This window comes from Cetorhinus maximus, chromosome 9 (genome assembly GCF_964194155.1).
Source record: "Cetorhinus maximus chromosome 9, sCetMax3.hap1.1, whole genome shotgun sequence".
In the NCBI taxonomy this organism is placed as follows: domain Eukaryota; kingdom Metazoa; phylum Chordata; class Chondrichthyes; order Lamniformes; family Cetorhinidae; genus Cetorhinus; species Cetorhinus maximus.
Genome location: NC_135887.1, coordinates 128,984,433 through 128,995,102, shown reverse-complemented (window position 1 = coordinate 128,995,102; position 10,670 = coordinate 128,984,433). Strand labels below are relative to the sequence as shown.

General features: G+C 45.7%; 1 protein-coding gene and 1 long non-coding RNA gene across 2 annotated transcripts; one reads left to right on the top strand and one right to left on the bottom strand.

The window, feature by feature from the left end:
* Positions 1-486: 486 nt before the first annotated feature.
* On the bottom strand, positions 487-9,179 carry LOC144684261 (uncharacterized). The gene is made up of 3 exons (XR_013577467.1): positions 9,122-9,179; positions 2,005-2,090; positions 487-1,155 (listed from the first exon to the last, which is right to left on the bottom strand). It is a non-coding gene; the product is annotated as an uncharacterized LOC144684261 (long non-coding RNA).
* Positions 9,180-9,304: 125 nt separating this feature from the next.
* On the top strand, positions 9,305-10,458 carry fancf (FA complementation group F). Its single transcript, XM_078547897.1, has one exon. The coding sequence runs from the start codon at positions 9,339-9,341 to the stop codon at positions 10,392-10,394; it is 1,056 nt and encodes a 351-aa protein (XP_078404023.1). The 5' UTR covers positions 9,305-9,338; the 3' UTR covers positions 10,395-10,458.
* The last annotated feature ends 212 nt before the right edge of the window (positions 10,459-10,670 follow it).

The following is a 10,670-nucleotide window of genomic DNA, read 5'->3' as shown; positions in this document are numbered from 1 at the left end:
GGGAAGCACCTCATAGAAATAATGGGAAGCAGAAGACAGAAATGTGTTCATTCTACAAGGTTCATAGGTGTTTATAAGCATAGGTGTTCATAGAAACGTCACTGTGTTAATAATTTTGAAAATATTAATGAGGCATAAACTTTATTTCAAGTCTTCCTTTTCCAGCCAGCTCAATTGTTGCTTCTCACCTGCCAAATGGCTCCACAGTTGAGGAGAATATTAGGACCATAGAAGACAAGCCAACTTTGTCAATGAGATGGAAGAATTTTTGACTGTGGCAATTATTTACGGCTCAGAGAGCAGTGGGTTAAGCATTGATGTGCCATACGGCTTCTGTCACGGCTCACTGGGGGTAGTGTGCTGTAATATCAAGCCCCACTGTTCCCCGAACAATGACAAATGTGAAAAAGTCTGATCAAACACCAAATTGCCCCAATTCTACCTAACTGTTTAATTTAGGTTAACAGAATACAAGCACCAGGTTTGTAAACTTAATAAGTAAATAACTGTTTATTGAACAAACTGTCGTTAACCAGTGGCAAAAGAAAGAAATATGGACTGCTTCTAACACTATAACTTAAACTCTACCCCCTTCTTAAATCCCTGTACATACACACACACACGACACATAAGACACACAAAGCATAGATTTTAAGGGTGGGAGAAAACAATTCAATAGCACCAATCTGAAGTACAGGTTTCAATGGGTTGATTTTGATCAATGTCTTCCAAATTCCTTTCAGTTTTTGTTGATAACATGAAGTGGTCTTCCAGCACTTTCAGTATTTAGTTCACTGGTTGAGCACTTGCCTTTCAATGACTCTAACAGTGATTTTCCCCTTTGCCTCTTGACAAGGGTTTTCAGAGAGAGCAGGTTATAGAGATATGAGGAGAAAAAAAAAAACAGCTAGCTATTATTATGGAATTACTGGAATCTTCCACACACAGGAGAAAGAGGTTTTAGGTCCTGTTCCTTTCAGGCTAGGAGAAAAACCTGGTCACCTGGTCAGGAGCAAATTAAGATGCTGTTGTCAGGCAGCTCCCTTGGTCCAGTACTCCTTTCCAGCACCATCCTGTCTTTCATGGCACACTCTGTTCCAGGACTGCAACATTGTAGATATCTCTCATCCTGTTCCAGTGGACATGTCTCTCAAACTGCAGCCATTGCAATCCCAATGCACAGCCCAACAGAAAATAAAGAGATACATTCTTTACAACAGTTCAACAGAAATGAAAAGATATGTTCCTTACACTTCATACAGTCAGGTTACCAGAACTATGCCTTTACTGTGAGCTCCTTAGGTTCCTTCTCACCCCGTTCCTCCTGCTGTTGCTCATTCTCCTCCACTTCCTCCTCCAAGGATGCAACATGGTCCCCATTTTCCTCCTCCTGCAGCTCCCTTCCTCTCCTCAGTGGTATGTTGTGTAAGGCAGAGCAGACCGTTACCATTCTGGACACCTTGACTGGTATATACTGTAGGGTATCCCCAGATCTTTCCAGCCACCTGAACCACATCTTCAGCAACCCAATGGCTTTCTCTATGACCAGTGGGTCAATAACCAAAGGTCAAAAGATTTAGAGTGGAGATGAAAGGAAATTGTTTTCAATGGGGAAGTTGTCGGGATCCAGAATGTTTCTTCTGAAAAGGTGTTGGAAGCTGATTCCATAAATAATTTTAGTTCATAATTTAAAATTTAAATAATTTAAAGTTAGATAGGTACTTGACAATGAGGAATTTACAAGGTTACAGGTAAAAAGTCGGGGTGGTGGGGGGGGGAGGATGTAAACTAAGCATAACTCTTCAGTCAAAGAGCCAACACAGGCTCAACGAGCCAAATGGCCTTTACCAATACTGTAAATTTGCATGATCCTATAAACTATATTATTATCCACTTGCCATCATAATTAATCAGTATTCCATTTTCATCTAAAACTTCTTCATGAATCTACTTTGCTACATCTCTCTTCAAAAACCTTCTCAAAAAGTAGCTCTTTAACCGTACCTTTGGTTACTTCCTCTATTCTTTCTCTAACTTCCAGCTCGGTATCCTTCAATGCCCTTGTAAATTCCATCCTGGAATAGTTTCCTCTGTGAAAGGCACAAACAAAAGTGCAAATTGTTGTTGTCTAAACAGTGCATCACTCCTTTTGTACTCTGTACAATATAGTGCCATTGTGCTTGGACATATGTACATGTGACAGAGAGAGATAGGATAGAAATGTACAAGAAGATATCGCAGCCTGAACCAATTGAGCCTAAATTGTTTCTTTCAATCAAATTATACAATGGCACTGCACCACACAAGTCAGATAAATATAATTTATGCAAGAACAAAAAATATTTTATTATACAGATTTTAAAAACTTGATAAATGGTTATTAATTTTATTTTGAAACCATTTTCATGGATTTGAATGGAAATAATGCAAATAAATTATTTTAATATTACTGTATTTAATTTTAAGACCCTATATGATGATTCCTATGTGGAAAGCTTTGCCTACAAAGTTTTCTTTGTTCTCAACTTATACTAATGCAAATCTTACTAATAAATGCTGCCTGCCACTATGGGCAACAGTTTCCCATCAGCGAGCGGGGGGGGCGGAGCCCGCTCACCGACGTATAAAATGATGCGCAGTGACGTCGGGCATGCGTCCTGACATCACCGCATGTCATTTAGATTGTCAGTTCGGCGGGCTGTGCGCCTGCTGAACTGTCAAAGGCCTATTAAGGCCTGTTAAAAACTAATTAAAACAATTAAATGAGCTGCCCGTCCAACCTTAAGGTTGGCGAGCAGGCGAAGAGCTCAGGTGGTCTTCAGAAAAAACATGAAACCTCATCCACGGGCTGGATAAGGTTTCACGAGGGATTTAAAATGTGTATAAAATTTTTAAATAAAAGTAATTGACATGTCCCTGCTCATGTGACAGTGTCACATGAGGGGACATGTCAGAAATATTTTTTCTCCCTTTAATAAAATTTTCAAACTTGAGCCGAGCTCCCTGAGGCAGCACTTAGCTTCAGGGAGATCTGTGTGCTCTTCCAAGCGCATGCACGAAAGAGCGCACTCCTGGCTCAGGGAATCCCCCACCCGCACAGTGCTTCCGGGCGCGCATCATGCAGGGCGGGCCTTAATTGGCCCGCCCACGTAAAATGGCAGCACGGCCCCAATCAGGGGCACTGATCGGGTTTGCACCCGCCCCCACCTGCCCCCGCACAGCCCTCCACAATGGGGCGATATTTCTGCCCTATGACTATTTAGGTCACTAGTAGTTTAACAAAAGAATGGAGTAACATGGCCAATTTTACATTGCTGCAAAGTGATACGAAGCACATTGTAATGTAAAACTGGCAGTATAACTATGGAATCAGGTCCCAATGTGATTCTGGCACCCAACAATGTAAGCAACGCTCATATCACTGGACTTGAATGTGCATGGAAAATCACTCTGTTGCAGTGTCAGACCAGATTGAAGATTCTCCTAAACAGTCTGTTGGGACTCCGAGAACTTTATAAAGTTAAGCATAATTTCTTTAATGTTTTGAAATAACAGGCAGTCTAGACCACACATCAAAACAAGAAATATTTATCGACTTGGAACAGAACATCCGGAGAGTTATGACTTACAGTTGTACTACACCTTAGCTGCTCCTAGCTGCACATCACAATGTACAATTACCAATCACATACTGTTAGTGCATTATAACTGCAACAAAAAAAAATCATATTACTGTGTGGTTTCCAGCCCTATAACTGTATTTTAATATCCTACTGCTGTGAACTACAGCTTCATTTACATCAGTATAACATTGGATGGATAATTTTGCATTATAACTGCCAGATTTAGCCAATTTTTATGATTCATCCATGGGATATATGGGTAGCTGGTAAGGGCCAGTGTTTCTTGTCCACTCCTAATCCCCAAGGGCAATTAGGGGTTGGCAATAAATGCTGGCCTAGCCAGCAACGCCCATATCCCATGAATTAATAAAAAAAAATTGCTCTCAAAAGGGTGTTGGTAAGGTGCCTTCCAGAACCTTTGCAGTCCATATGACTTGTAATTTTTATGATAGAACTGAGTGGCTTGCTGGGCCATTTCAGAAGGCTGTTAAGAGTTAACTATTTGCTGTCATCTGGACTCATATATAGGCTAAGCTGGGTAAGGAAGCAGATTTCCTTCTCTAAAGGACTATATAAGTGAACCAGTGGGTTTTTAAAATAACAATCTGGTAGTTTCGTGGCCACCATTGCTGATGCTAGCATTTTATTCTAGATTTACTTAACTGAATTTAAAGTTGTTAATTGCCATTGTGGATTTGAACTTGTGTCACCAGGTTATAAGTATAGGCCCCTGGATTGGAAGCCCAGTAATATAACCATTATGTTACCATACTTTGTTTCATATGGTCAAACTGGGACTTCTGCCTAAGGGTTAAGAGCTGCAAGATTCTGCTCTGTGGTGCTGTTGATGCCAGCGCTTCAGAAGCCAGGAACTCCAAAACTGTTAGGCACACTTCTGGCCATTTCTGGCACAGCCCTTACAGTACACCCTGACTGTAAGGACATGAGCAAGGGCATGCCATACGTATGCCAAAAGAATGCAGAGGGGGAATATTGTGATGTTAAGTAGCGCCAAATTCTGATCTGGTGTATGGCCTGCAACTTTGGACCGTGCAGGTTCTGTTAACTGCCTCTCTTTAACACAGTCAGCTGAATGTTTGTTCAGCTGCATGAGGGACCCCACACTAGTGCTATTACAAAGGATCACCATAGGACTTACAGGTGATGTGCTTTTTGACTGTCTTTTGCTGCTACAGTTTGTGGAATTACAGTGTTGAGCGCTATTGAAAAAATTGACACAAGTTTCTGAATTCACAAGGAAGCAGTGCGAGACTCTGCCAAGGAGGAGTTGGGAGGCCTATCAGAAAAAGCCTGCATTCAGTGACAGGGGCTATAGTTGCAACCACTTGGGCTGCAGCATGACTTGGAGATGGAACACAGGCAGAAGAGAGGGGAATCTATACACAGACGGGGAATGAAGAGGGCTCTCAATAGGCTGTACCTACCAAGGGTCTTCAGAGAAAACTTTTCCTACCTCCATCTCATTCAGAAGCAGTATCTAAGGTGTCTACATTTCACCAAGGAGGTGGTGATTTAACTGTGCCACCTCTTACAACCAGAACTGCACTGCAGAGCAGGGCACAGTAGCACAGACAGCAGTCGTCAAGATCACTGAACCCCTCAGTTTCTATGCCTCAGGATCCTTTCAGGCTGCAGCCAGCAACATCACTAACATCTCAGTGTTTGCTATGCATCTCTGTATCAGGGAACTGACAGAAACCCTGTCAAGCGTTCTGAAGAGGACTTCATGGGCTCATATTCCATGAACCTACAGTTGATGTGTGGCCAGGCAATGAATATCATGCAAGTGGATACCTACAATTCTTGCAGCACATGCAACATTTCATCCTGCACCAGTCAGCCGGACCCTCCATCCTTGAGCCGCCAAGATGAACCAGAGGCTGGCTGCTTAACGACAAGGGGTACCCGCTCTACACCTAATTCAAGATTCTCATCCGCCATCCAGCCATGTGTCGACAATGTGCTACGATGAGCTACGTTGCCACCAGGAACAAAGTAGAGCAAACTATCAGTTTTCTGAAACAATGGTTATGCTGCCTAGACCACTCACAGGAAGCCTTCCACTACTTGCTGGAGCATTTCTCCAAATTTGTGGCAGTCGGCTGCACTCTGCACAACCTCACTCTTATAAGGACAGAGTCTTACCATCAGGCCTTCCCCAAGGACCTCAAGAGGAGGAGGAAGAGAGAGGGGTGAGGAAAAAGGTGAAACGAGGAGACATTGTGACCTCTTCGCTTGGGATAGATTGTTCATGACGGCTTGCTCAAACTCTGGTTCCCCTGAAATTTCATTTCCATCTCACCGTTACTCCACTATCCCCCACTTTATCATCCCTCTGTTATGGACCATCACAACGTTCTCTTAGCCACAGCCCTGAATTAAAAGATACTACTAAAGAACCATAACAACTTTACCCAAGAATGCTTCCAATAATACAGGCAGAACTGAACTTTTCGCCCATAAGCACTTTGCTTTTATTTCAGTGAGTTATTTACCCTTTGTATTCTCTTAGTAACTGTCTTGTGGATGCCTTTGGCTGGTCTAGATCTCTTAGGCAGTGCTACCTTGTTGTCTGCAGCTTTGCTGATGGAAGGCTGCTGACTTTCTCTAGGAGAGACTTGGCTTGTTGAAGGGCTTGGCTTCAGACTGCACCACTATTGCATGTGTGATAGCAGTCTGGACTGGCTGGTTGAAAGGCAACAACAAGGGTTCTAACAGAGCGGCAGTGGTGGGAGCACAAACACTAAACAGCTTTTTTTGTTCTTTAATGGGATGTGAGCATTGCTGGTAATGCAAGCATTTGTTGCTCATCATTAAATGCCCTTGAAAAGGTAGTTGTGAGCTGCCTTCTTGAACCGCTGAAGTCCATGTGAAGTAGGTACACCCACAGTGCTGTTAGGAAGTTCCAGGATTTTGACCCAGCAACAGTGACGGAACGCAGTATAGTTCCAAATCAAGATGGTGTATGCACCATGGAAGGATTGTCACTCACCCAGGCAGTGCCTTAGTAATCCTAATAATCTGCTGTGGCACAGATCATTCGATTGCAGCAAGAACCTGTATGCACTGGTATCCACAACCATGACAGCAGCAGTTTGAGCCTGCAGGTCAAGCAGCATCTGTGGAGGGAAACAGAGTTAACATTCGGAGTTCCAAAGAAGAGCTTTATTGGACGCAAAATGTTAACTCTGTTTCTCTCACCACAAGATGCTACCTGATCTGCTGAGTACTTACAGCATTTTCTGTTTTTGTTACCATTTCGGGTTGATGTGTTAAGTCTGTTTCTCTTTCCTCAGATGCTGCCTGACCTGTTGAGTTTATCCAGCATTTTCTGTTTTGATTGCCAATACTTAAAAAAAAAACATATTTATAATTAAATAGAAAAATCTATTGTAATTATGAGCAATCTGCATTATAATCATAAGCAAGCCGCATTTAGCAAGTGTGAACAGATAGAAAAAAAGCACCCCTGGAGTGCATTATCTCCCTCCACAATGACATTTTAGTTTGATTTAATAAGTTTCACAGAATCACACAGTGCAGAAGAGGCCCTTCAGCCCATCGAGTCTGCATCGACAAGTGAGAAACACGTGACCTACCTACCTAAACCGATTTACCAGCACTTGGCCCATAGCCTTGAATGTTATGACGTGCCAAGTGCTCATCCAGGTACTTTTTAAAGGATGTGAGGCAACCCGCCTCCACCACCCTCCCAGGCAGTGCATTCCAGACCGTCACCACCCTCTGCATAAAAAAGTTTTTCCTCACATCCCCCCTAAACCCCCTGCCCCTCACCTTGAACTTATGCCCCCTTGTGACTGACCCTTCAACTAAGGGGAACAACTGCTCCCTATCCACCCTGTCCATGCCCCTCATAATCTTGTACACCTCGATCAGGTTGCCCCTCAGTCTTCTCTGCTCCAATGAAAACAACCCAAGTCTATCCAACCTCTCTTCATAACTTAAATGTTTCATCCCAGGCAACATCCTGGTGAATCTCCTCTGCACCCCTTCCAGTGCAATCACATCCTTCCTATAATGTGGCGACCAGAACTGCACACAGTACTCCAGCTGTGGCCTCACCAAGGTTCTATACAACTCCAACATGACCTCCCTACTTTTGTCATCTATGCCTCAATTGATAAAGGCAAGTGTCCCATATGCCTTTTTTACCACCCCACTAACATGCCCCTCCGCCTTCAGAGATCTATGGACACACACGCCAAGGTCCCTTTGTTCCTCAGAACTTCCTAGTGTCATGCCATTCATTGAATGTTTCCTTGTCAAATTACTCCTTCCAAAGTGTATCACCTCACACTTTTCAGGGATAAATTCCATCTGCCACTTATCTGCCCATTTGACCATCCTGTCTATATCTTCCTGTAGCCCAAGACACCCAACCTCACTGTTAACCACCCAGCCAACTTTGTGTCATCCGCAAACTTACTAATCCAATCCCCCACATAGTCATCTATGTCGTTTATATAAATGACAAATAATAGGGGACCCAGCACAGATCCCTGTGGTATGCCACTGGACACTGGCTTCCAGTCACTAAAGCATCTTCCTTTTGCAGTTTTGCTTTTGTTACAGTGCCCCTTTAAGGGGTGGTTCTTTAGTTTTCATTAGTTAATTAGTTATCTAGTTATAGTGGCAGGCATTAGGTGCTGGCGCAGCAAAATAATATAAAGGAAGTCTATGTGCATGCGTGGACCACAGTGGCTAGCTATCAGCGAGGCCATTTTTAATGACAGCACCTATAGTTGGCCACTCACACACAGAGATTTAGACAAGCTCAGAGAGTATAAAAAAGGGTTTAGACCCTTTAAGGGGCTGTTAAATATCTAATTGATCGTAAGTTATTTTGGTCATTTTATTGGTATACTCAAGGGTATGTCCCTTGAAACTCTTTCGAGTTATCAACAGTCACAGATTGCAACTCTTTCGAGTACAATCACAGTTCTTGGTTTCCGGGAGTGGGACATGAACCCACAACCCTCTGATTCAAAGGTGAGGGTGCTCCTTGAAACTCTTTCGAGTTATCAACAGTCACAGATTGCAACTCTTTCGAGTACAATCACAGTTCTTGGTTTTTCCGGGAGTGGGATATGAACCCACAACCCTCTGATTCAAAGGCGAGGGTGCTCCTTGAAGATGCTGTTAAATAGTTACTTTGATTATTGAAGCTCTGAAGAGCTGCTGTGCTTTCAGCTCTGAAGAAGAGTCATACGGACTCGAAACGTTAACTCTGTCTTTCTCTCCACAGATGCTGTCAGACCTGCTGAGTTTTCCCGGCATTTTTTGTTTTTGTTTCAGATTTCCAGCATCCGCAGTATTTTGCCTTTACTTTGATTATTTAGTTCATTTGGTTAGTTTATTGGTATACTCAAAAGAGTGTAAAAAGAGAGTTGCCCCTCGAAGATGCTGTTAAATGGTTACTTTGATGATTAGTTCAATCGGCTATTTTACTGGCATACTCGAAAGATTATTTAAAAACACCCTTGGTCCTGTCAAAATCTCACAATGAACCCAGAGTACCCCAATGGCCCTTTTCTCAATGAATGGTAAGTGACCCCTCCCCGCAGTCTGACCCCGGAAGTGATCATTGACCCATTGGCCAATCAGTTGGCGTCGCGCGCACTGTGGGGCGGTTTGAACCTGGAGGGAGGTTAACGGCTGCGGCTCGCGGGGCGGATGGAGGCGCTTCTAGAGAACCTGGCTTGCTTCGCCGAGGTGCTGGCGGTGGCGCGGAGCCCGTGGGCCGGAGACTGGGACGAGGCGGAGGTGAGGCGGGCTTTCCAGTGGGCCCGCTACCTGGAGCAGCTGAGCCGGCGCTTGGAAGGGGCGGCGAGCGCGCAGGACGCCCTCCGGCTGCACCTGTTGAGCCGAGGCGCCGGCCCCCGTGGCCACCCGCTGCCGCAGTACCGCCGCCTGCGTTTCGAGGAGCTGGGCCGCGGCGAGGAGATGCTGAGCGAGGCGCTGCTGTGCAACCCGGCCGCCTCGGCCGCCGCCTTTCACCGGGCCGCCGCCTGGTACCGGACGCGGGGAGGAGGAGGAGGAGGAGAAGGTGATGGCGGGGCGGCCATCCCGGCGTCGCTGGGGCGGGCGGTCAGGGTGAAAGCCGCCGCGGGGGTCCTGCTGCTGCGGGACAGGGACAGCGGCAGCCGCGTCGACCCCGCCGCCGTGTCGGAGACGCGGGCCCAGATCCTGCGCCAACGGCTCGAGGAGCGCCTGAGGGGCCCGGAGGAGTTACCGGAACGGCGGGCGGCCTGCGAGGAGGTTCTGCGGCGGGCCGTCTCCGTTGGCGGCGGGGAGCCCGTCTCTTGGCTGCCGCTCGCCGAGCTGTTGGCGGCGGCGACTGGAGGCGGCGAGGCGCAGCCGCTGGCCCTGCGGTGGTTGCTAGGAGACGGTCGCGTGCTGCCTGCCTTCTGCCGCGCGCTGCCCTGCTCCCTCTTGACTGCAATCGCCACCCTGCACCCGGCCTTCGGACGCCGCTACCTGCGCTTCCTGCAGGACTGGGGCTGCAGCCTGCGGTACGACGCCGGCCGGGCAGAGTGGGTGCCACAGGAGGAGTCCCCCGAGCAGGGCTGGCACGAACTTTTGGAACATTTCACCGCCCTCTTGCAGGGACCGCCACCGGCGAGGGAGCCCACGGAGAGGACACTGCGCTCTTTGAGAACTATGGATGGCGATTTCGACGTGTGGGGCATCAGCATTTGGACAGATCTGCTCCTGGCATTAAAAACGTAGAACTGTTTCTGGAATCCTTTCAATTTGTACGTCTGTTTGTGCACATTTTTATATATATATATATATATATATATATATATCTGAATATCAAGTTGGTGGCTGTTATATTTGTATTAATAGTTTATTTGAAATTGAAACCATTCAAGATCAACCCAATTTGAAGTTAAAGCAGCATGGGAAGTCTAGGTTCCATCATGCAATTTAGGATTCCTCTCCTAGTTTAACAGGTGCCTGAAGGAAACTGCCCCAGTTGTACATCCTTTATTGTGACCAAGC

Bases quoted from the DNA above. Each gene is read 5' to 3' on its own strand.
- fancf (XM_078547897.1), top strand. From the start codon at position 9,339: ATGGAGGCGCTTCTAGAGAACCTGGCTTGCTTCGCCGAGGTGCTGGCG.